The 26,578-nt window shown below is 39.1% G+C and overlaps 1 protein-coding gene across 1 annotated transcript in view; it reads right to left on the bottom strand.

Moving 5' to 3' along the window:
* Window positions 1–18,123: 18,123 nt before the first annotated feature.
* Carpa (Carbonic anhydrase-related protein A) overlaps window positions 18,124–26,578 on the bottom strand; it is a 71,292-nt gene continuing 62,837 nt past the window's right edge. The window contains exons 7-10 of the mRNA XM_078190704.1: window positions 23,275–23,420; window positions 21,741–21,866; window positions 18,366–18,414; window positions 18,124–18,261 (exon numbers count right to left, since the gene is read on the bottom strand). Coding sequence (XP_078046830.1) covers window positions 18,215–18,261; window positions 18,366–18,414; window positions 21,741–21,866; window positions 23,275–23,420 — 368 coding nt within the window. The 3' untranslated portion in view covers window positions 18,124–18,214. The remainder of the gene's footprint in view (window positions 18,262–18,365; window positions 18,415–21,740; window positions 21,867–23,274; window positions 23,421–26,578) is intronic.

The raw sequence follows: 26,578 nt of genomic DNA on the forward strand, positions 1-26,578 counted from the left end.
TTTCTACACAACTCTACATACTTCTATATACACAAATGCCACAGCCATAAAGTACAAAGCATTCGCCACAAGTCGAGTCTAATCAGATGAAACGGGGTGAGAACGGAGGGTGAACAGGTCGCAGCCACGTGATCGCTAAAACACCGTGCCGCGAGATGGAAACACGGCTCGCCACCGATCGTCTTCCCGTCGCAATCACGATTTTAGTTCTTGTCGAATATCAACAGATATGATGGCAGGGGTGGGGGGTGGTAGCAGAGAACGATGAAACGTTCGCGACAAGAGGGACAACCCGACGAGGGGTGTGCGATAGGAGCAGTGCTGCTGGTGTTAAACTTATCGTCTTCGTCTTTTACACCCGATAGACGAGCTCCCCGATCTCAGCCGCTGGGTTCGCTGAAGGAGGAGGAGGGTGGGAGGTGGGGTGAGAACGATGGAGGATCAGAGGGATCGCCGCCGGTTGAACGGAAGGGGATCGCCGATCATGACTCCACAACGCGGCCAGGAATTATGGATACCATTATACGGGAAAGATTAGAGGTTCTCGTAATATTTTTATTACCTCATTTCACACGTACGGGGGCCGCACACGGAGCCGATCGGGCACAAATTCTGCCGGGGCTGATCGTATCGGATAGCCGCCGTCGGCTCGGTACCGCCTAGTTCTTCGAGAGGGAAACGCTCGGACAGACAAAAATCCAATTCCCCTAGTCGCCGCGGCAAAAATTGCCCGATTAACTGGCGCCCGCTCCCCCTCCCTCTCGTTGGTCATGCTGGATTAGATTCTTCCTGTTAATCGATTTAATCCCCCATGGGGAACCCCATCGCGCCGTCTGACCACTCGTTTAGGCGAGTTTTTCGCTGGAGGATAACTTACATCTAATTTCTGTTTCATTTTGCGACAATGTTGTGCTGGTTTATGATTCCAGTCTTCTGGTTGATTGAATTATTAATTAGTTTAATTAGGAGTGTAAGTGAAGTACGAGGTAGTTGAAATATAGCATTTTAAATTCTAGTCTAGGACTTTGGGAAAGTAAGATATATTTTCATTATTTTTGTGTGCAGGATTTCGATTGTTATTTAGTAATTAGTCATTTATTAATTGTTTTGAGCAGTAGACAATAGACATAGCAATACTATATTATTGTTTAAAATTATTACATAAATTTCTTAGTATTTTATTCACTATTGTTGTCTTTTAATTAGAATAGTTCGATTACATCAGTGTATTTTATATTATGAATATTATTCTTTTCATTTTGTATATTATAATATTAGTTTTATTTGTTTTTAATATATTAATATATTATTTAAATTTAATATATTAATGTATCAGTAGATCATTATATTTACAGTATTTTTAAGGTATTAGTACATTAGTGCTTTCTCTTCGTGTTCACCCCCACGCTCTTTCTTGCCCACTGCACTTATTCGACATTTTCACACACACACTCTCACTCAAACGCACACTCACTCACTATTCATATCTTCTTACTGTGGAGCATGATCCTATGACGCTGCTGAACGCATCTTATACCAGAAACGCATTTTATAAAGACGCAAACGATTCGTCCGTACGCAAGTATAAAAATATTCGTACGTATTCTAATGGTATTATAATTTTCCATCATCCCCCATAACCCATTCTCAGAAATATACAATAACCGAAATTAATGCATCTACCAAATATTGATTATTCTATAAATAAATACAGCAATCTTAACGTCGACTCTATATTCACCAATTTGTATTAATTATTCCATAAATTATTACAAATTACTGGAATAGTCTCATCGCCAACTTTATCCTATCCTAGAATAAAATATTGATTATTGTATAAATTATCGTTATATAAATTATTATTATATAAGTTATTATCGTATAAATGATTACCATATAAATCATTATAATATAAGTGACTGTCACACAAGTTACTATCATATAAATTAATTTCGTATAAATAATTATCATATAAATTGCTATCACATAAATTATTATAAACTAAAGCAACAGGCTCAACGTCGACTCTACCTCAGCCACGAACCAATTAAAACGATTGCCTAAATTATTTTAAATCGAGGAAATATTTTGATCGTCGACTCTATGACGACGTCGAACTGAGTAATTGATCACTGTCTAAATTATTACACAAATAATCGTGACACGATGCATTAATCTCGACATCGGGCAGATGTCGACATACATACCTGTATTTCCCATAGATCCGTACACGTGCCCATTAGGCGAGCTAAGGATCCATAGGCAGCGGCTTCGGGGAAATAAGCCGATCGTCGACGCGATGTGCGCTGATTATCGAATCCCGGTGCGTGCCAGGTGAACAGGGCTTGGGCGCGAATCGATCGGAAATCGTGCAATAACCATCGACAAAGAGCCCGGCCAGCACAATGCCGGTTGTTTTTTGTCTTACGTATCAATACACCGGCACGGTACAAGGAGTAGTTTAAGTCTTCGAGATCCGAGCACGAGGGCTGCAATAGCAGGCCGGCGTCTACACCCGGATACCAAATCGTTTTCATTCAACGACGAGGAATCGGCTTACCTGCCAACAATAGCTGCCTGGAAAACGATTTTCCAGCGGCGCTGAAAGGGACCAAACCCCCATAACAGACTTACCACGTACGTACAATTCGACTACGGGCTTGAAAAGCTTTGTTCCCCTCTGCCAACTCTCTCTCTCTCCCTCTCTCCCTCTCTTCCTCTTTCTGACTCTATATCCCTCTCTCTCTCTATTTCTCTCTCATCTCCCATGAAATACGTCGCGTGTCATCGCCGCGCAGCGCGAAGAAAGCTAAGCGGACAACGACGGGAATTCATTAGCGCCCGGCTGCGGACGGATCGCCGCAGATATCGGCGCATCGGAAGACTTCCTCCGGTCCGCGGATTTCGGAAGTCTCATTGTTCCATTCGTAAATCGGTCCTACCCGGCTAACCGGATCTACTGGCAGCGGTTATAATGCCAGCGGATTCGACCTTATTAACTAACGCGGAAACATGATGAAGAATGATGATACTTTGCACGGCGGCTGCGGGAAATTGTGGATCCAGCACAGGGCGATAATGCTGGGATTTTTGGAGAAATGTCGGCAACATTATTCGTTGACGATGACGGCGTGATGAGGTTTTAATGGTGTGTTCAGTGATCGGATCAGCGGCTGCGAAATTTTTATTTCAGAATTATTGAAATTAGATTTTGAAATAATGAGCTTAGATTTTAGAAGTAATGAGATTAAATTTTAGAATTATTCAATTAATTTTAGAATTAATGAAATGAAAGTTTGGAATTAATGATATTAGATTTGAGAATTAATGAAATAAAATTGGAATTAATGAGTTATATTTAGAGCTAATAATATTAGATTTTAGAATTATTGAAATTAGATTTTGAAATTAATGAGCTTAGATTCTAGAATTAATGAGACTAAAATTTGGAATTAATGAGTTAGATTTTAGAAATAATGAAATTAAGATTTGGAATTAATGAGATTTTATTTTGAAATTAATGAAATAAAAATTTGGAATTAATGAGATGAAATTTTAGAATGAATGAGCTTAGATTTTGAATGAATAAGATTAGATCCTGGAATTAATGATCTTAGATTTTAGAATTAATGAAATCAAAGTTTGGAATTAATGATATTAGATTTTAGAATTAATGAAATCAAAGTTTGGAATTAATGATCTTAGATTTTAGAATTAATGAAATCAAAGTTTGGAATTAATGATATTAGATTTGAGAATTAATGAAATAAATATTTGGAATTAATGAAATAAAAATTTGGAATAAATGATATTAGATTTGAGAATTAATGAAATAAATATTTGGAATTAATGAAATAAAAGTTTGGAATTAATGACATTAAATTTGAGAATTAATGAAATAAAAGTTTGGAATTAATGGCATTGGATTTGAGAGTTAATGAAATAAAAATTTGAATTTAATGATATCAGATTTTAGAATTAACATTATTAAATTTTAGAATTAACGTTATTAAATGTTAAAAGTAACGGAACTAGGTTTCGGAATTGCTGATTGAATAAAAACGTTCAAGTAAATCGGGTCTCGTAATTCGCAAGGTAAATACGTGTCAGATATCTTCGGTGGTCTATTGTTTTAAGCGGTTCAGCAAATCTTTTTCGTGTTAGCTAACGAGGAAGAGATTGTATAATTCTGAACGTAATACAGACGTTTATAAACATGAAGCGCGATAAGGAACGACTTATTGGATGACTTAATACAATTTGCTTTATCTTGGCGCGGTGATCGCGACTTGCTAAATGCAGAACACGCGTACTGTATAGCGTTGTTGTAAAGAACAGCGGCTCGCGAACATCGGAAAAAATTCTGTCAGTGGAAATCGGAAGAAAGTTAAAACGCGAATGGTGCTTAGACGTTCATAGAAATGATAACAGCGAGATATAAAATTAGATAATAGTAGTATAAAATAAAATTACAGTAAAATGATAGTAAATAACAGTAATGTGAAATTAAGTAGCAGGAATGTAGAATAAAATAGCAGCAATATAGAATAAAATAGCAGCAATATAGGATAAAATAGCAGCAATATAGAATAAAATAACAGTAATATAAAATAAATTAACAGTAATAAAAAATAAAATAGAAATAAAATAAAATACCAGTAACATAAAATAACAACAGAACAAATTATTTACCAGTAAAATAAAATGATCTTAGGTTCGAGTAATCTTAGAAACAACATTGGTATAGAATAAAAATAAAAGGAAGCCACAAAATGCACTGTTCAGAGAATTCACTTAACTAAAAATTCTAGAACAAACTAGAAAGTTCGTGATGGCAAATTGGAAGGAAAGCGGAGTATTAGATAATCTTCCGTTAGTTTCGAAATTAATTAGGGGGCCGTTTAAAGTATCCTTTCCCCAAGATCTAGCCGCGAGATCGTAAATCACGGGCCGAGCAGGCGAGCCCGGAGCGATTGTTGAACGATCAGCGGTCGGAACCCGCTAATTTTTTCGGAAAGTTAAACTCGACCGGCCGCGGGAAACACGTCGGGCTCGGTGGTCGCTAAGGCACGGTTACGCGGTGGTCGGACTGAAATATCACGGGCATGCAGTGGCGTGTTTGCGATATATTCTTCGCCGGGCCACTAAATTTCGCCGGGCGGCGCCGCGATAACGGTGGAAAAAGGCTGTAGCAAGTGTTTGATAACGCTTAATTTGCGTATCGGACGTGGAGGAGTTGCCCGGCCCGCGTTACGAATTAAACAGCGCGGCCCGTGCGCGAGATAGAACGCCGCGGATAAACCGGGGCCGGCGATGGATAACGCTGCTTTAATTGTATCTCGCCGGCTGTCGATTGAAATCGCCGAACTGCCCGTGCTCGATGATGTTAATAAGTCAACTACACGGGCCGGAACGAGCGAGCGAGTCGCTTCGTCGGACGCGGATGAAACGAAGGGATGGGACAAAGACGCGAGCGATATTCTGCAGCGATGCTAGTTTCGGTGTTTCAAATATAATTGTATATTTCTAATCGGAGACGCGAGGTTGTCAAGAATGGATAAGTGACGTGTGATAGGAGTCAATCAACTTTGGACACATTTTATTTCAATACGGATATTTAATTATACATGGTGTTTTCTAAATGTCTCGTAATATGGAAATGGAAAGTAGTTGAGGTGATTCGAAGTCATTTTTTCTTTTACAAAAATGTTCTCCGAGGTGTCGTTAACGAGTTATTAATAGAAAACGGTGACCAATGAGAAGCGTGGGAGGCGGACGCTCGTTGACTCCGCCCTCTCTCTCCCTCTCTAGCTCTCACCACTGTTTTTGGCTAACAACTCGGTAACGAAGCTTCGTAGAACATTTCTGTAAAGGAAAAAGTTCGCTTCAAATGACCTCAGGAATCCAGATAATATCCTGTATATTAAATTATACCAGGCTGCGACATCCTGTATATTAAATTATACCAAATTAGATTTTAGTGGAAGACATGAACCTAGCCACAGATGGACGATGTTCTAAAAAAGATTCTCATAACATAATTAAGCGTTGCACGCTTTTCTACGATCGAGAATAGAACAGTGCGCGAGGACTGTACACTGTGCAACATTGAGAAACAATAGTTCTGAAAACGAGTACTCTTGGGGGGAGTGGGTCCACTCATTAGCGATCCACCGATACACCGACGTCGTTCACGGATAAGCAGTAATCCTTGGTTCTCGCGTCGGTAATTATGTCGATCTGAGCCGGCAGAAGAAAGAGTTTCGAAGCGGAAGAAGGGGGCGGTGGAAGGTCGAGGATGTGCTGAGTGGCGGAGTCTCGCTGAAGGTAAAAGGATGAACGAGATATGCTTACGAAGCTTAAAGTCTTCCCGGCGAGACAGAGAAACTGTCTCTCCCTCGTCTCGCGCCGGGGGATACGAGAGCGGATACTGAGAGAGAGAGAGGAGAGAGATGGAGAGAGAGGAGAGAGATGGAGAGAGAGAGGAGAGAGATGGAAATGGAAAAAGAGAGAGATGGAAGTACAAAAAGAGAGAGATGAAGGTGCAAAAGAAGAGAAAAAGCTATATATATACAGGGTATTCCAAAACACTCGCAATTGGTAAAAGTCAGATTCTTGAAGCCATTTGAAGCAATTTTTTTCTTTACAGAAATATTCTCTACAGCTTCGTTAACGAGTTGTTAATGAAAAACACTGACCAATGAGAGGCGAGCTCTCGTAGCGCGAGAAAGTCGAGTAGAACTAGGCATCCCCCGCCCATTTGCTCCGTCACGAAGCGCTGGACGCACTCGCCCGCAATTGGTTAATATTTGTCGTCAATAACTCGTCGATGACGCCACGGAGAAAATTTCTGTAAAGGAAAAAGTTACTTCAAATGATCTCGGCTATCTGCTATTTCCATATTGTAGAAAATGTTTAGAATAGCTTGTGTATATGTAGAAGGAGATGGAGAGAAATGTATAGACAGAAATAAAAAAATGAGAAGAAGATAGTAAGAGAAAAAAAGAAATTGAGAGAAATAGAGAAATATTGGGTTGGAGAATAAGTTCGTAGCGTTCTTATATTTTCTTTTATTTTGCAACGATCTGTTGCTGTTTGACGAAGTGTATAATATTCATTCGATAAAGCTGTTTCTGCTGGACAAAACTATGCTAATCGTCTTTTCAAATCATTTAATCCTTTGCACTCGGAGCCATTTTAACTGTAAATCTAAAATAATTTTTCTGGTTCGCGGTATTACCATTCTATTTAACAAAATAAATTTGTATGCATACAAAATTTATTCCTGTGACTCCTGCCAACAATTTTACTACTTGATAATTTTTTAAATCTAAACCTTGTTGTTACAAAAATTATTTTGCAACGTAATAGAATAATTTTAGTGGTGCCTCAGAGTCACCACTCGAGTGAAAAGGGTTAATTTGTTATTACTTTTGAGGCTGTAGCGACAGACGGTCGACGACCGTAATAACCAATCGAGCTGTCCGCTTGCAGATTCCAAGGGTTTGGAAATTACATTATTCATTTATTTATTACTTTCACGTAATAAAAAAAAATAAATAATAAATAGTAAATAATGGATTAATTTATTGTTATAACTATTAGCACAGTTTTGTAGAGCAGAAACAGCTCTATCGACACTTTGTCAAACAGCAACAAATTGTTGTAAAATAGAAGAAAATATAAAAACGCTACGAACTTATTCCCCGAGCCAATAGAAAGCAATAGAGAGAAAGAGAAAGAGAGATGGCTGAGGAAGAGGAGATAAGAACGACCGAGAAGGGAGGGTCGAGAGGATCTCCGCACTCCTTTATGGAAATTAAGGATGTGATTTCGGTTCCCGCGAGAACAAGTTCCATCCGCGCCGTTCCACTCGCGCTACCGCCGTTCCGCCGTGCCTTTGAGGCCTCTTGCTGCCTTTGCGGCCGGCCATTTTTTAGAAAGCACTCTCACCCACCGACTTGCCACATCGATCCGGGAAATTGTAAATTGATTTCCGTGCCCCGTGGTGAGCCGATGGAAATTCGATGCACGGCCGCGTTCGGGGATATCCCCGTCCCCCGACACACACCGGCGGCGGCGGCGGCGTTAGCTGCATCGCTTATGCACACATAGAGATTCCGCCACACGTCGCAAAATAGAAATTAGCCTATTTCATCGGCGTGCGTGCGCTCCCATCGAATTTTACTTGTCGCTCGGATCGCGCGCTGTAAAACGTTCCGCTCGAATGGAGAATGTCCCGGCAAAACAGAAAATCGCCAACAGGAGAACTCGTTTTGAGAAATGTTTATAGATTCGTAATGTATTTAAGCCGCAAGTTTATGCCAATTGTTTACCGTAACACCTACGATCGAAATGTCTGCCTTGGCAATTCAGTAAAATATAATAAAATTCGCGATGCAGTGAAATTAATTCAGGCATTGTAAAAATTGTAAAGTGGCGTTGTAAAAATTGTAAAGAATTTTGATAAATTTAATCCTACAATTTTTATAAAGCAACCGGTCATTTATATCAGGAACGAGTGACCGATGATCTAAATAAATAGCGTTGATGCATTCTCTTCGCGAGCGAATTGAATAACCTACCAAAACGAAAGCTGTTGCACGTATTTAGACCAAATCAGACAAACTGACATCTCTGCAGCTGAACTAGTCAACGGTCTTGGAATCGTCTGTGCAATGCTACGATTTTATTTAAATTCCCCCGCGAATTCGTAATGAGGCCAGACCGTCAATCATTCCGAAATTGAGCGACCCTGCGTCGCCGTTTCGTACGCGAAACAAAAATAAGAGCGAACCTTTCGGAACACCGCGCAACGATTATACAGCGGTTATTTAGCCTGGGAAGATGTCCGCGTCACTCAGCACAGCTTAAAAATAATTAACGATAGATAAACGATGTTCTCGATTGATTTGGGATCTGTCAGGTGGTCGGACGGTCTCCGGAAGGCCGGTCTCGCTGGCCGAACGGGGATTGTTCTTGTTGGGGCGTCACGGCGATCAGTATTAGCGACGAGTATGACGCTATAGGTGTGGACTGTATAAAATGTTGACTTGGAATTTCACGCGCAAAACTTATTTAGCCTACTATAATACACTTTGGCCAGCGTCAACGTGTTAATATAATTTGCTTGTCGTCTATTTCACTGCTCTGCTTGTCTCTGTCCGGGACAGTTTCTTTTAACAATATCAATAAATCGAAAATTATATTATTGAATTTTTCGTATGCATTCAGGATTCTACATTTCATTCAAACATTTATAATTTTCCAGCAACGAGTATTTGTATTTTGCAAGTAACAAGAATTTATACTTTGTGACAAGAATTTATACTTTGCAATAAGAATTTATACTTCGCAATAAGAATTTATACTTTGTAAGAGGAATTTATACTTTACGACACAGATTTATACTTTGCAATACAAATTTATACTTTAATTTAAATATTATAAATATAACTTTGATGAATATAATTGTGCGGTTGAAACAATGTAAAGTGTGTCTACTGATTACTTATTTTTTATTCTTTTTTTACTACTAATATTACAATGCTGCAATAATTGTTGAAAATGTCCTCCTCTCTGCTGCATACATAATTTTTAATACATACATTAATTTTTCGAATGCCTCAGTAATTTTATGTTTCAAATATGTAACATTTGCTATATGCAAATTATATCATTCATGTTATAAACTTGCTATACACGAGCACGACACTTGACTTGATTAATAATACACGACAAGCAAATTGTATTAAATCGTTAACAAGTTGAGCGAACTTTGAAGTCGATTATCGCGAAAACGGAGCACCGGATGAAAAAATTACTATAATACACTTTGGTCTTAGGTTTTAGAATTCTACGACAGCTCTATCGTCTGTATCTATGCTACGTATTCTATACTATGTTCGATTTTATTATCTGTTCGAATCTCTAGCTTTTACGAAAGCTCGGACGCAGGATAAATTTGGTAGAGGTGGAAAAAATGTCTAAGTAGGGATAGGAAGAAACTCTGTGGTAGGGGGTGGTTTCGCAACGTTTCACAGGGATTTCCTCCAGGTTTGACTGTACCGTAAAAGTAGCCGTTCGCGGAACGGTCGCGAGCCTGCCTTGGGCCTTCAGGCCTCTGTCCGCGCAACCCTTTAGAAATCCCCGAGGTTTATGATGCCAGCATTTGCTATTGAGACCGAAAACAAGAGATTGTAAACCGATAAACTATGCGTCGAGCGAAATATTAAAATTACTTGATAGTTCGGTTCCTCAAAAATAGCATTTTATCATTGCTAGCATCATAAACTGTAAATTGATCTTCCTTATTTAACCCTTTGCACTCGGAGCCATTTTAACTGTAAATCTGAAATAATTTTTCTGATTCGTGGTATTTCCATTCTATTTAACAAAATCAATTTATGTGCATACAAAATTTATTCTTGTGACTTCTGCCAACAGTTTTACTACTTGATAATTTTTTAAATCTAAACCTTGTTGTTACAATAATTATTTTACAACGTAATAGCATAATTTTAGTGGTGCCTCAGAGTCACCACTCGAGTGCAAAGGGTTAACCCTTTGGTTACGGCAGACTTTGGCACGGCCGTAGTTTTTCGTTAGACATGCATTTCTGAGGAAGTATATTAAAATATTCAAAATATTGAATTCTGTTACATTATACCAATATTACTTGAAGTGAACAATAATATTAAGCTCTTTTACAATATATATATAGCATAAATATTACACAATATATAATTAATCAAATTTAATAATAAACAGGGTCGAAATTTGATCTTGACGCCTATTGGCGCCTACAGTACCGGGAAGCCAACGTGTGTCGGACGCCAATAGGCGCCAACAGTAGTCAAGGGGTTAAAGATCGTTCTTGAGGCCCTATGTGCAGGACTCAACAGTTCTGGTCCGGGCAACTCTCCCCACCATCGCGGCCCGTCTTAATCAAATTCTTGGTTATCAGTCCGAGCGGGACGCGTAATGGAATACTGTCATCGGCCGTGGAAACATGAAGCCGATCGACGTTACAGCGGCCGTATAAACGTCTCTGTCGCCGCGATAAATGGCCCTGGAAACGGCACGGGAATGACGTCGCGACGTCGTCTACGGGTGAAACGGCGCGCGCCCGAGTTTACCCGGACAGTTGTGACAAACGAAACAGCCAAATATTCAATTTGCGCGCCGCGCCGGGACGAATCCGGAGAGAATAGTTAACGTCAGACAAGCCCCCGACAGACTTATCGGGACGTGGACAACGTCTGACACAGAGTATTAACGTGCTCGGAACCGTGGAGCGGCCCCGAACGTTCCCCGCGATCCGATCCCCGACGTTTTATCTCCCGGCTGTCAATTAGCCGCTTCCGGTTTCCCGGCTAATTGTTCCGCGCGGGAACGTATCGACCGGCCTCGAATACTTTCGTTGAATCGCCGGATTTCTGTTTCGCTCTTATCGGCCGCGGTTCTCACGGCTGATGCGCCCCGTTTCGGCGGTCTTCGCGGCAGTAAAATTGACGGCTCAAGGATCCGAGAAACTCGCCGATGAGATTTTAGAGCGACTATTTAGTTTGTTAAATCGAAGGTGGCGAGATTTCAGGGTTTGTTTGCTGATTGATTTATACCGATATATGGCGGTATAAAAGTTGAGGTGATTTTGTTTGACCCTCTGCACTCGAGTGGTGACTGCGAGGTACCATTAAAATTGATCTATCATGTTGCAAAATAATCTTTATACTAATAAAATTTGCATTTTAGAAATTGTTGAGGTTATGTTCTGCCGATACGAATGACGAGGATCAATTACATATGCATAGATTATACATTGTTATTTAAAATGGAAATACATACTATAAAGTCAGAAAAATTACTTCAAATTTCCAGTTAAAATGGATTCGGGTGCAAAGGGTTAATATCTTTGTCTGATATTTAGTTGGTTTGTTGTTAGTAGGAGAGTCATAATTTGGTTAATTTCTAGTGTATATTGCTGGTAGAACAGCATTTGCGACACGACGGCCGTTTAAACATCGAGGAAATTGTTTAACGATATCTTAACATTTGGTATATCAAGTTAGAAATAGAATATTTTAGTTGGCTAGTACCGTTGTTGTTAACAGAATATTTGAAAGTTCGTATATCATTTAACCCCTTAGCGTACTTTGACGAGACCGACTTGTGATGGCAATTGGTAGTAATAAATTATTAAGTATGAATGTTATTCTGTTCTTTAAAGTTGGAAGAAAATTCTAATCCTTTCTTATTAATATTTAAGAATTTACGTATATTCAGGCATGGCATAAATATTAATGTTCTGCCCCTTTTAAAAAATTATACCAACTGAGAAATTCCTAATCGCAGTGACTGTGAAGAAAATGGTACGTTAACGGGTTAATGATTGAGGATTGCTGAGGTCCCTTTGTGACAAGGTGGTGGTTTAAACATCGAGGAAATTGTTTAAAGAAACATTGATATTTGTTATACCAAAGTAGAAATAGAATACTTTAATTGGCTAGTACCTTTGTTGTCAATAGGAGAATTGAAAGTCTGTGTATTCTTCAACAATTGAGAATTATACAGATCCCTTTGCAACAAGATGGCGGCTCAAACTGCAAACGAGTTCTTCAATAAAATTTTGACGCGATGATTATTTTACAAAATGAGAAACGACGATTTTTAATGGCTTATTTTATTCGTTATTCAATAATAGACCGAATTTTATCCATTAACAATTAACAGTTAATACTCGAACAATATTGTCCATAAAATATACAATATTTTGTTGTAATATTCTAACAAATTGTATTTAAAAATCACCTTATCACCAATACGCAGTTTATTTATACAGTCAATTATCTATAACAATATCCCCAGGCTTCTAAAGGTAACTGCTTCTCACACGTTCACCTTGGCTCCGAACGATCGAGGAATTAACCATAAAAGAATTTCCCGATAATTCCGTCGAGATTTTCCGGCTAGCCCGGATAAAAAAGAACCCCAATTTCCAGATCACCAAAGTTTCCACGGGAACTGAGTAGTCACCGAGAAGTCTATTAGAAGGAGTTAACATTTTTTTCCGGAGGATATTCAGAAAATGAAATTCACTTACCTTAATCCCGGAGGACCGTCATCGAAAGTTATCACCGGGGGTAGACGAGGAGCAGGAATTGGAGCAGGAGGGGATAATTAATGAAGGATGAGACGCGGTCTCAGGACGAAGCTCGAACTTTGGGGTGTCGGCCGGACCCAATTTCGCTCGGACAATTTGTCAATGTACTCTGATTTTTCGATCACAGTTGACCGATCCATTGTCCCGCGGGCTTCGTCCCGACGGAAGCGTCTCCGGATCGTCTGCCTCTTCGAATAATTATTTAAACTACCCCCGAACCGATTCCAGCTAACTTGCATATACAGGGTGTCCCGGAAAACGAAGTATTAGCTCATTGGGAAAGTCGTTTCGTTTTTTTCTTGGTGGAAATGAAACACAATAGATTACTAAACAAAATCTATTGTAAAGAATCAAACAAAATTTTTAGCAAACAACATTTACTACATCAGTTGTCCAATTATATAATGATTATGCAGTTTAAGCGTGAAGTTGGCTGTGAAAAAATTAAGTCTTTTCTTGGGAAAAACGAAATTACTTTCCGAACAACCCAATACAACCGGGCAGGTGAGGATTCTACATAAAAAACGAGAGAATATTTTCGTATAACATTTTTTCATCCGGCGCTCCGTTTTCGTGATAATCGACTTCAAAGTACGTTCAACTTGTAAATCATTTAACACGTTGAGAACGGCTTGACCCATCGGTGGATCATGCGTGTTAGACCCGTGGGTGGCGTACATTTGCTTATTTTACTTGCATTTCACAAAATAGATACTACAAAATAGGTTTATGTTATTTTATCTGAACATTATAAACAGATATTCAATAGTAAAAACATAGAAATTCAATATTATAAATTTATCATAATTATCTAATTTTTGTAAATTTCGGGCGCCGACTCACAGTGAAAATCTTGAATATCGGCGCCGGCTTATTAATATAATTTGCTTGTCGTCTATTTCACTGCTCTGCTTGTCTTTGTCCGGGACAGTTTCTTTTAGCAATATCAATAAATCGAAAATTATATTGAATTTTTCGTATGTATTCAGGATTCTACATTTCATTCAAACATTCATAATTTTCAAGCAACGAGAATTTGTATTTTGCAAGTAACAAGAATTTATACTTTGCAATAAGAATTTATATTTTGCAATAAGAATTTATACTTTGCAATACAAAGTTATGCTTTAATTTAAATATTATAAATATAACTTTGATGAATATAATTGTGCGGTTGAAACAATGTAAAGTGTGTCTACTGATTACTTATTTTTTATTCTTTTTTACTACTAATATTACAATGCTACAATAATTGTTGAAAATGTCCTCCTCGCTGCTGCATACATAATTTTTAATACATACATTAATTTTTCGAATGCCTCAGTAATTTTATGTTTCAAATATGTAACATTTGCTATATGCAAATTATATCATTCATGTTATAAACTTGCTATACACGAGCGCGACACTTGACTTGATTAATAATAAACGACAAGCAAATTGTATTAAATCGTTAACAAGTTGAGCGAACTTTGAAGTCGATTATCACGAAAACGGAGCTCCGGATGAAAAAATGTTATACCAAAATATGTTCTTCTTTTTTTATGTAGAATCACCCCCTGCCCGGTTGTACTACGTTTTCCGGGACACCTTGTATATTAATAAATTTCTTTATACAAAGATCGTAATTGTAATAGGGTTTTGAAGATTGAGAACTAAAATCAGAGGTTGTTGTTTATTAGACCACTGATTTTATTTATATACGACAAAAATGACTAGGTTGCAAAATTGTAAAGGTAGTATTATGATTATATATTAAATCCAGTGATTTTGATTCTGTTTTTTAATTTCCTGTTAAATTTATAATAATATAATCGGACTGTAGAATATGTTAATAATCGTCCGAAAGAAAGCATAATTATTCGAAGAAACAAATAGCTGAATCGTTCTGCACTGTTCAAGTCGACTCGCCATCAAACTAACAATTCACTTAACAATTATCATAAATTAAACTCATATATTAATCATAAATTAACCGTAGCATAACACATAATTCTGCAATTATAACACGTATTTATTCCGCATTAACTTCGAAACTTTCCCTTAAACTACAAACAATAATTCCTAAGAAAATCGCTAAAAATAGTCATTGCCATTGAAGAATTTTCTAAACCAGATCTTCGACTTTGCAAATAGCAAAATAAACAATCGCGTCGATCGAACCAGTGCAGAAGAATCCAAGGCCCCGTGGAAAGAACCAAGACCCAAGGTTACAATATAACGTTGCGTTTATTATTATCGTTACTCATTAACCACAATTGTTAAACGTTCACTTTCGTATGATACAACGTTAGTCTCTATACACACTCTGCTCGTTTCTCCCTAGAATGTACTCTTATAATCTGCTTACGCCTATATTCGGTAGTAGTTCCTTTACGGTTCTGTAGTGTCTGTGTTTATATACAAAAGCGCTGGATTATTTCGTCCATCGGCTAAGCTACAAACAACCCGAATATTTTTCTTCCCGCGATCGGTTGGTCTAGCGCACACGATTCTCTTTGGTTATTCTATTCCGCGCGTCACCGACCCCCATCACCCCCTCACCCCCTAAACACTCGGCCGTGTACCCCACCGATCGAATCGCTCGTTTCCATCCGGGGAGTCGTTCGTGGATTTCGACGATCGCCGCTCTCTCACCCTTCCTTCCGACGCTCTCTCCTCCTTTATCTTGCCCCTCTCTCTCCTCCGAAATGATCGCCTCGACGGGCCAACAATGTTCGTTCAGCTTTTTACGTATATTGGCTACAAAATAATTGACAAAAATCTGTCAAGTAATTCGACAAATCCCCTCGTTTCCGGCGCCGTTGCTCCCGTTGCCGTTCGGAGCAGTCACGGGGGCGGCGGACTTTTGATCCATTTTGGAAGCGGAACGTGTATGATTTGACGCTGGCGAGGGCCGCATGATCATTCAACGGGACATTCAGCTCTCTCTTTATCTCTCTCTCTCTCTCTCTCGCTCTTTCTCTTCGCTGGCATGGCGTCTGTGCGATGCGGTGGCGCAGACAACGCGACGACGGCGTTCAGGACATCTTTACGTTAACATCGAGTAGCTTTCTTAAACCTCGAAAATAAAGGTATACGAAACGGCGAACCACTTTCTCGCGAACGATCCGCGCGCTCGAGGCTCCGAGAACCCGCGGCTTTATTAGACGGGTAAATTCCGCCGGCTCAGCACTTTAGTCTCGAATGGAATATTTTTCGAAGTGATATTATCGACTGGCAGACAAAGCGGGCTCTCCGCGCGAAATTCGTCAGTCTCCTCTGTAGCCTGTGTATAGTATGGTGTGCGTGTGTGTATGTCGCGTTCCGCGGTAGTGTTGCTTTTTTACGTACAATTATTACAATCTCCACGTGCCGTTAACTGCCACCGTTCTCGGTGCGCTGGCGATCGGGATTCTTTGGCAGAGGACAAATCAACGTCTGTGCAAAATATCTCGGAATTTGGCTGTTTCGCTGCTGGCAGCAGTCAACGGGCCGCTGAAAAAACTCAATCGCACTTACAGATTAAACTTACTTTAGACGCCGCGGCCTTCGATCGTACCTAACCCTTTGCGATTCTACGTATCGCCGTTCACGATTAGAGAAAATCGTCTTGCTGGACTAGGGAAAATTAAATAAGCATCGCGCGCTTTTTCAAGCTTTCCGAAAAATGCGATTTTTTTGCAAAATCTGTCGATCTTGAGATAAATAAATAAATAAATAAGAGAAATTTGATTTTGCTGCGATTGATAATAGTAATATTAGTAAGCGATAGTAAGTAATAATAATATCTATTTTGTTAACGGAGGGAAGCTTTTCTTATTGTATGATGCAGTAACAATTAAAGAGAACAGAAGGAGAAATAGGATGTTGCAGTAAATGGTATGATTAATATATAGTATATTATTATACTATATTAATAATATAATATTATTAGTAATATAGCATATTATTATACTTATATCTATAACAGAAAAATAAATATAAGCATAAAATACTCCATCACAAATGATCGCAATTAAAATTACATCAGTTTCCAAAAATCTTAAAAAAATGGCGAACATAATGCACGTTTAAATAAAAAAATTCGTATATTTTCTCGGAAAATTCATCGGACAAATTCGCGACGCGACGAACGTATCCGAATGGTATCCGGATCGGAATTATGCTGGGCAAAGGGTTAAACGTAAGATCGGCCGGATCGACGTTCAGAAACGTGCCGCGACGAATCGCATTGAACGGTACGTTTGCTCGAACTTCATCCACGGATCGCGGGCGGGACCGTAAGAATGACGGGAACGATTCTCGTAAATGCGTTCCCGCGGCAAATACAAATTCCCGTCGCTGGGGAACACACTTATCATCCCCGTTGTGACAATCGGTTCGTCGCGCGACGCCCCGGAGGAAACGTTGTCGGAGCCCGTGCCCCGGCCAGCTCGTGAATCTTCCCACCGCCATATTGTGCGCGCTTTGGATCGAAAACGTAAATCGGCCTCGAAACACGTACAGGCACCCCCCACCGTCGATTCTTCTTCGATTTTTATTTAATTTCGCCGCGACAACGTTTCCATTGTCACTTTAGTCCCCATCCCCCCTCGTCTCGCGGAAGATGTCTTCGTCCTCCTCGTCGCCGCGCGAATCGCTCTCTCGCGTCGGTTCGTTTGCGCGCCGAGCGATCGGACCAAGGAGAAATCAGAAATGGCGGATCGGCACGCAAAGCGAAGCGCCATTTGGACGAATCGAGTTCCCTGAACCGTGACCCCTCTCGTTTATTTTTATTTTTCTCTCTTTCCGTTTCTCCGCGTTTTTAAGCCTCTGCCGTTTCGTTTCTTTTACTTCTTTTCGTTCGTGCTCTCTCGCTCTTTTTCTCGCTCGCTCTCTTTCTCTTTATTTCTCGCTTTTTTTTTCTTTCTCTCTCTCTCTCTCTCTCTCTCTCTTTCTCTTTTTCGCGTGTTTGTCGTTTCTGTTATCATTGCGTTCGACATTTGTCCCCGTGGCAAACACACAACGATCGGCACCGTTCGCTTAGAAATAAAGAAACGCCTGCGACCGTGGCCACGCGGTTGCCTCCGTTCAGACGATGTCGGGCGAGAGGGAGCCATCGTCCTGCCACGTGTTGGCTGGAAAGAAAAAGTCATCTTTTCAAATTCTCATCGAGACGATCCCTTCGCGAGGTGGAAAGATGTTTGGGGGCTGATCAAGCCTGGATAATGTCCTGGGTTACCTCTATAATGCATGTCCTGCGCCATCGAGGGACACTTCGCGTCCTTCCTCTGTGCAAACAAACGAAAAAACCATCATCAGTTTAGTTCATGCCTCCCGGGTATCAACCCTCTACGTCGTTGTAATCTCGATGGATTTTTTCCATTCGTGACGATTGCAATACATTGTTCGTGTATTAACACTGGAACTACCAAGGTGGGTCAAAATGACTTGTTTGACATTTTTTAAAAATTATAACTCATTTCAGTTGCATTTTGTTTCAGAAAATTTTGCACGACTTTTTCTAAGATATACAAATAATTCATTCTGTAAAACTATTATGTTTTTTTTTTATCATTTTGTTGTAAGTTTGTATGCAGTATACCTACATATACCGAGATGAGTCATTTCGACCCCCCCCCCCCCCCATCCCCTCACGGAACATAGGTTTTCGGTACTGTTCTGTTGTATCGTGGAAATTATTGTGACACGTTACTTGTGACACGACCATTAGTCGTAAAAGAAAATATTTCAAACTCGAAGATACGTCAACAACCAAAAAATGTTTTTCCTACGACTTACGCAGTTTGACTTGGTCATTATTTTATAAATTTTTGCTATTCTATTATTATTATTATTCAGGTTTTATTCAATTTTTGTCCAGAAAAATAATAAATATATAAAAACTAAAAATTGCTGTCTTTTCTTAAATGGCTTGGTAATTTAAGAAACAAGTCATTTTGACCCACCCGGTAGAAGTAGGTGTACCTCAATCGTCGGTAGTTCTAGTGTTAAAATATATTTAACTATTCGGCAGCTTTCATAAAACATAGATCGATTTTGGCCACGATTTTTATGATTGTGACACGTCTTTCGCAATTTTTGCAAACAAAATCGTTGGAGACGCGATGATAAAATTTCTTGGATATATTTTTCAATCTTTGGAGAATATAAATAAATTTGTCTGTGTCATGATTAGCTTGCGAATTTTCATGCAATATAATAATTGCGAGACACAGGGGTTACGTAGATACATCTTTCTTTTCTTTTAAATATTTATTTCTTTTAACCCTTTGCACTCGAAGCCATTTTAACTGAAATTCTAAAATAACTGTTCTGACATGTAGCATTTCAATTTTATATGACAAAATGTATTTTACGCATATGAAATCAAATCTTGTAACTCGTGTAGAAAATAGTTATACTTTTAATAATTTATGAAATCTGATTTTGCATAATATAAAAATTATTTTGGAACGTGCTGTAAGATTTTTAGTGGTGCCTCAGAGTCACCACTCGAGTGCAAAGGTTTAAATGTAATAATATAATAATGTATTATACAATACAATAATATAATGAAATAATAAATAAATATTAATATCTTGCGAATACAAAAATGTTTACGGCCGAACGGCCTTCTGGTGAAGCGTTAAAGACGAAAGGGTGCTAATCGCCGGTATTCTGAAAGGAATCGCGATGCAGGGGGTTAATGACTTGGAAAGGCTACAACGGGTACTCTGAAATATTTTTAAACGGTTTCGCAGCAGAAGACGGCGGGGAAGGGCGGCCTCCTATTATTTTAATTCGCGGAGAACGTTAACGAGAATGAATATTTAGCAGTTCAGAGATTCGCAACAGCGCCGGTTGAAAATGCCGTCGCGCGCGCGGTTCATCAAAAATTCCCGCCCCCCTCCCCAGAACTCTGGGAAACAGACGGGGAAATATGTATTTTTCCCGGGGTCGCCGCTGGTTAATTTCATAGTCGTTTGCAGCTCTCCGTGTCCCGCGCCCTAATATTTTCTGTTTGTTCATGAATCTGCAGGAAAAAGCGGCGGCACGACCGAGACCCCCGGTGGCAACGCCGAGTCACGCAACTGCAACGGAATACGCGGCGCGGTCGAAGGCGGAGCGAAAAAAAGTCGAACGCGGCAGCAACAAAGTTTATCATCCGGCGAATCTCGCTTTGTCGTCGATCCGACGATGCACGCGCGACGAGCAACAACGCCGCTGTCGCGACCCGTCGTTGACGGACGAAAACGGACCGGGTCGTTTTTTCGTGAGAATCGACCATTCCGAAAATTCCCAGGGACTTTAAAAGCGCGTTGACTTTGTCAGCGTTGTGCAAAAATGTTGCAACGCGCTTTGAATTTTATTTAACGGAGTTGAATTAATAATCCGACAGCGGCGAACGCTTTACGCAAATGTAACTGTTGCTGAAGAGGGTTTAGGGGTGCGATGAATTTAGGGTGTGACGTTTTCTTCGTCGCTGAGAGTGCACAATTTTAGTGTTATTTTTTAAATGATGATCAATTGTTTATGCTTGTTTGCAAGCGTATTTGCAAGTTCGTAGAGGGTTGATCTTAATTATTATAGTTTGATTAGTGTGGAGTTGAAGAGATGCATGCTATCACTTATGCGGAAATACGATATCGATGATATCGACGTATGTTTATTAATTTTGTTTAAGAAGAACGTTCTAATGCATTTATAATTCGATGTTTGTTCGAAATTATATTTCGATTTCAGGTAATTTACAGTTTTGTACGTGATATCGTTCGTAATTAATTAGTATGGTATACGTCAGTCGAAGAGCAATGCGATGTACAGTGACTCCTAAAAGTATTCTAACATAAATTTGACTTCTACTTCATGTATTTAAATAAATATATATTGGAAAAATCCTTTATGATATATTAAAGTAAATTATATAAGTGTCAAAATACAATTTGCAAAATTATAATACATTTTTAGCTCATTTATACGGTAATATTGATGTAAAATGAGAAAGATCAACCGAAATCTAATTTTACTCATTTCTCCAGATGTATTAACAAATTAATAACAAACTATTTATCTCTATAATATGTACTTGATTATACAAATCACAATAAAAAATATATATTCTACAAAGAAATCCTAAAATCATGTAAAATAGAGACATAAAACGATTTAAAAAATTTCAAGCATTTTTAAAATATATTATCAAACAATAAAGATACAAAACTAGTATTTATACTCAATTATAATTTTAACACGACTTTATAAATTGTTTAAATACTTATGTAACATAAAAACCTCGATGCTTTTTCATATTTTCTCAATTAAACAGACAACGTTTTGTACTAAAACAAAAGCGTGTTATATCTGAACATTTACATACTCTACTTTAACGTACCGTAAACAATTTATTCTAAATATACGACTAACAAATCAAACTTATACCGGTCCGAACACTTTCGGTAGTCACTGTACGTCACCGATAACCGGCGCGATATAATTAAAATAAAGCCCATCCGATTCTAAATTCGGCTGACGAAAAGTTCTCGCGATCGTATTTGCGGCGCGAAAGAGATTGGCACGCTGGTAATTGGCGGTTATAATAGAGGGGGCAATTCACCTTGCGGAAATCGATGTTCGTCCGCACGGTCCTGTAATGAAGCTCCTGCAGCGGCCTTGAATTGTTTCCCAGGGGTGCCTTCGGCGTGTCCTTCGAACCCTGCATCAGCTGCCTTAGTGCGTAAAGCTAGAAATGGGATTAGGATTACGTCGCAACGGTCCCGGCTCTCCCACGAACTTCAATATTTAACCATAAAGCAGAGCTTGTTAAGTAATGGCGGACGCGGGGGAGGGGACCAAACACCGGAATGGTCCGGCGACTAATTGGATTCCCGATTAATATACTTAAGGCGACCCCGCCCGGCCCAAAAATTCCGCCCGTCGAGTTCCTCGCTCTCCGCGCGATTGAAACCGGCGCTCGGAAAAAAAATATCTCGCTGGCCGATCGATGACGCGTTTCGAAAGTTAACGAATTTAATTAACCGTTCGCAATGATTGCGTTACGATCGGCAACTCCCCCCCTCCCGTCGATCTTTGCACGGTCGTGGCGCGGGCGAGCGGATTTGTTGGCACTTGTTAAATACAAATCGAATCGACTGCGCGGAAAAGGTACTCGGACGCCTTTTAAAACGGGTATTACTGTTTTAAAACTGGACCAAATCGCTCGTGTCTTGTTTAATCGTTAATCGAACTAGTTTGAAAACGCGACGACGATTTCGGGACATTTTTACGCCGCGTGCAACTTGTTAAAGTTATTAACAGAGAAAGGACAATCTCATTCGACGTGATTGTATTTTTAATTACTCGTTCGTCATTTCAAGTAATTGGAAAATTCGAAAAAGGTATACTGAATTATTTGGGCCAGTTTTAAGTATGATTCAATGGTGCATGGTTTTAAATAGTATTTTTGTAATTAATGTAAAACGATTTTCTTGCTGATTGTAGTTTTAGTCGATTTAACCCCTTCCCGTACTTTAGCGAATCAGACTCGCGATGAAGATTTTTGCCTAAACACGAATATCGTAAGTCAGACTCGCGAACAGATACTTGGGCCAAACATAAACATCGCGAGTCAGACTCGCGAACAGATACTTGGTCCAAACATAAATATCGCGAGTCTGTGTCGCGAACACATACTTGGGTCAAACGTAAACATAACAAGCCGAGCTCGCGGACTGATTTTTTGCCCGTTACGCTCGTGACTGAATGTTAGTTCCTCTCGGTACCTCGGGACAGTTAGTCACGATTCTTGTCGTTGCTGTTACGAAGCAGTTCAATTATTAAAATTTAAGATACCCCTTCAAAATGCAAGGTACAAAAGTGCGTAGTGAAGGTCGTGATATTTTAGTATCGCGTAAAATTGACTATATAACAGGCATTGCGAACATCTACATTTCGGATCGTATTGCGACTGTTTACAAACATCAGTCTGGTCTGCTTAGCGCGCGTTGACGCTCCGGTCCGAGTTTCGTCGAGCTAAATGGCACGGGAAGGGGTTAATAGCGAAGCAAGGCGAATTTGGTTTCATTTCCGGCTTTTTCTTATTTTGTGTAACAATGCGAATCGACATGTGGATCAAGGAGATCACCACTCACCTCTCGCGAGGTAATGTAGATGGGTTTGTTGAGGATCAGCCATACTACTGTCTCCCAACAGCCGGGGTGAGTCGTGCTACCCTCGTAGGTCATGTAGCCGTCCGTGTCTGGCAGGAGACTCTTCAAGGATAGATGGCGGAGTGGCGCTGTGTTATCTGCGCAGACAAGACAAGTTTTTCGTTAGAACGATTGCCAGTGCACCTGCAAGTTGTTTCACTAAAGCATAATCCGTTATGGAAATAGTTATTCTGTTTAGGTTACATTGAATCATCCTAAACAGGTCGATCATCCCTGCCTATAGCACTGTATATTAACTCTTCGAAAAAATCGTGCAATTTTCGATCACATCGAGATAGCGTAATGAATTTTTTTTTTAATCACAGCTGAAACATTGTAAAACAAATAAAAAATTATGAGGAACAATGAGGATTACGATTCGATCTTTAATAAATATTTTTAACATCGTTACTCCCAAAACGAAGCTCTTTCAGCAAACGTCAACTTTGCTAAATATTATCGCGGTGAAAATTTATTTATAAATTGTCATCACTAGTTTTATATTATTCTACAATGTTTCAGCTTTAATTTAAGCTATTGATACGCACGGACCTTTCCCACACCGTTTCTTAATGTTTCTAAAAATAAAGCAAAATACTTTGAATATCAGAGCGTGTTCATCGAACCAGCGACAAATCAACTTTCGCTCTAAACAGCGATCCTTCGAGCTGGGTCACGCACGCTCTAAACATACCCCCAATTCCACAAATTAACGAATCCTCGGTCACGCACGATTGCCTTAACCCTCGGCTCGTAACACTGTATAACGTAAGTTTTTGGATATAGTCCAGACCGGAATCATTTTCTAGAAGAGAAACGAATGCGACGCACATTTCCATTTCCTCCCAAGAATCTGTCTGCAAATGGAACGTCATCTGGTTGAAATTAAAAAAAAAAGAAAAAAACAGGTGAACTAAACAGGTGATCCAGTGAACAATCGAAATCGCGAATCGTCATTTACCGGGCCGTCCGACCGTCGGACCGTAATGTAAGTCCAGGGCCAGCGGCCCAAAGGGAAGACGCGTCGCCCGGACTTGGGGCTTATTTGCATGTTAAACGATGAGAATCCACCGTATCTCTCTTATTCCGGTCGCGGATCGTTGCGTTGCATATTCAGCGGCGTTATTCCGAACGCGACAAAATTACTCGATATTCCGGGATACTTTTTGAACCCCGGTGTCGTGGAACAGGCAGCTTGGAAAAACCGGCGGTGGGGGGGGGGATGGGCAGTCCGTGGCACGGACGAGAAAGGAAATCGGGGCTGAAAGCCGGTGACGTGGGCTCTGATTGGATCTGTATAACTACAGCGTAACGCGCGCGGCTGCAGAACTTCAGACATTCCGTTATATTTATCTGAAATCTGGTTAACGTTCTGCCCGGCCGACGCCCGAAATGTTCTGGCGGCGCGACTCTCGCGACGCTGACGCCGCCACCGAATTTCTGAGCCCGGCGAATTAATTATTTCAACTTTCATTTCGATCCGGGGCACTTCCGGCGACTACTTTACATACTACGGTGTAATATTCAAATGTTTCCTACGTATAATAATGTTTTTTTCTCCATGAAAGTCCGCGCCAAAGTCGTTCGTTAACATTACATTGTTGCGAGCTCCGTCGGCTCCACGCGTTGCACGACGCGGTATTTTATTTACAGTTTATGCTATTTACAATTGCGCTTTGAGCAACTAATGCAATGTAGTTCTTTATAACGACACGAGTTGATTGCTCGAACTGTCGACTGTCCGTCGGTACAACGGCTCCGTAACAAACCTTATCTTTAGTTATTTCCTTAAGTGTTGTCCACTTTAGGGCAGATTACATTACAGCGACTTGATTAAAACAATACGCTGCAACAATATTAATCAACGATGATCGAAAAGCTCGATTTATATTGTATACAGGTTAATTTTCAAGCAATCCATGTTTATTTTCAAGTAATCCACGTTTATTTATAAATTTACTATATTTTAATCTGAATTTATATTATTTCTTTTTATAATATTTTGAAAATTGATTCTTTGTATTTCTTAAAAATGATAATGTGTGAATATTAATTCAACTTATTCCGATTGTGAGATATTATTCAATTACAGGTTTCTTTAACGAGGATATAAAGCTCCTAGCTTATTTAATTTCAATGATTTGTATTTAACTAATAACTTCATTATTAATTGTGTGATAGGTTTATTAGAATTATGATTCTTTATAATTTTCAAAAACGATAGTATCTATCTATTAATTCAACTTATTTCGACTGTGGGATGTTAATCAATTATAGGTTTCTCTAATGAGGATATAAGGCTGCTAGATTATTTAATTTTAATGAATTGTATTGCATTATTAACTTCATTATTAATTGTGTAATAGCCGATGATGTCAAGATTATGTAAAAGAGAGAATTGAATTGTTACAGTATAAATATTGTATTATTTGGGTGTTTAAAAAATGTGTAGAGTCAGCAAGACTACTATTATTTATGATTGCTTATCAGGAATCATTTTTCGTTTGAAAGTAAAAATTCATGTCTACTTGAAGATTTTAAATATTACACATTTATCGAATATTAAATGGTTTCGTGATAATTTGAGGAATGATTCATTCAACTAATTAACACTGGAAAATGGTTTCATTTATATACGTTACAAACGAACTATGAATTTGTGACAGAAATACTTAAATTAACTACCAAATAAATCTGTTACAATGTCTAATACAAATAATATAAAAATATTATTTTCTATTTCACTTTCAGTCAGAATTAATTTAGAAAATTTCAACGAAATAAAATTACCATGGAAATAGATTTCAATGAAACTACAAATAAAAATCTACAAACATCAAATGAACTTTTCATTATACGTAGAGTTAAATAAAAGGTGAAAAACCAACAGTATCTCTACATTTTTAAATTCCAAATAACAGTAGAATTAAACAAAAATATGTTTCGTCCCAGTCCCTCTAACGTTTACAGAAAAAATGCAGGTGATTTAAACTAGTTTGAAAAAAGTTATACCATTTTACAAGTATCGACTGAATTTCGCTTTCCGCTATAAATACAGCGGCAACAGGTAAATAAAAGTGCTCAGTGAATTCAAGAAAAATAGAACAAATTTCGTGAGTTAAATCTGTGGAATCGCAGCGTTCTAGCCCTTTTCTATCGTCGAGAAACCGGTGCCACAGGTTCGTCGGATTTCTTCGCGGAGTCCACGGTCGATTCGCAGGAATGTCGGCAATAATACACATCTGTG

Source organism: Augochlora pura, chromosome 9 (genome assembly GCF_028453695.1).
Source record: "Augochlora pura isolate Apur16 chromosome 9, APUR_v2.2.1, whole genome shotgun sequence".
Lineage (NCBI taxonomy): Eukaryota > Metazoa > Arthropoda > Insecta > Hymenoptera > Halictidae > Augochlora > Augochlora pura.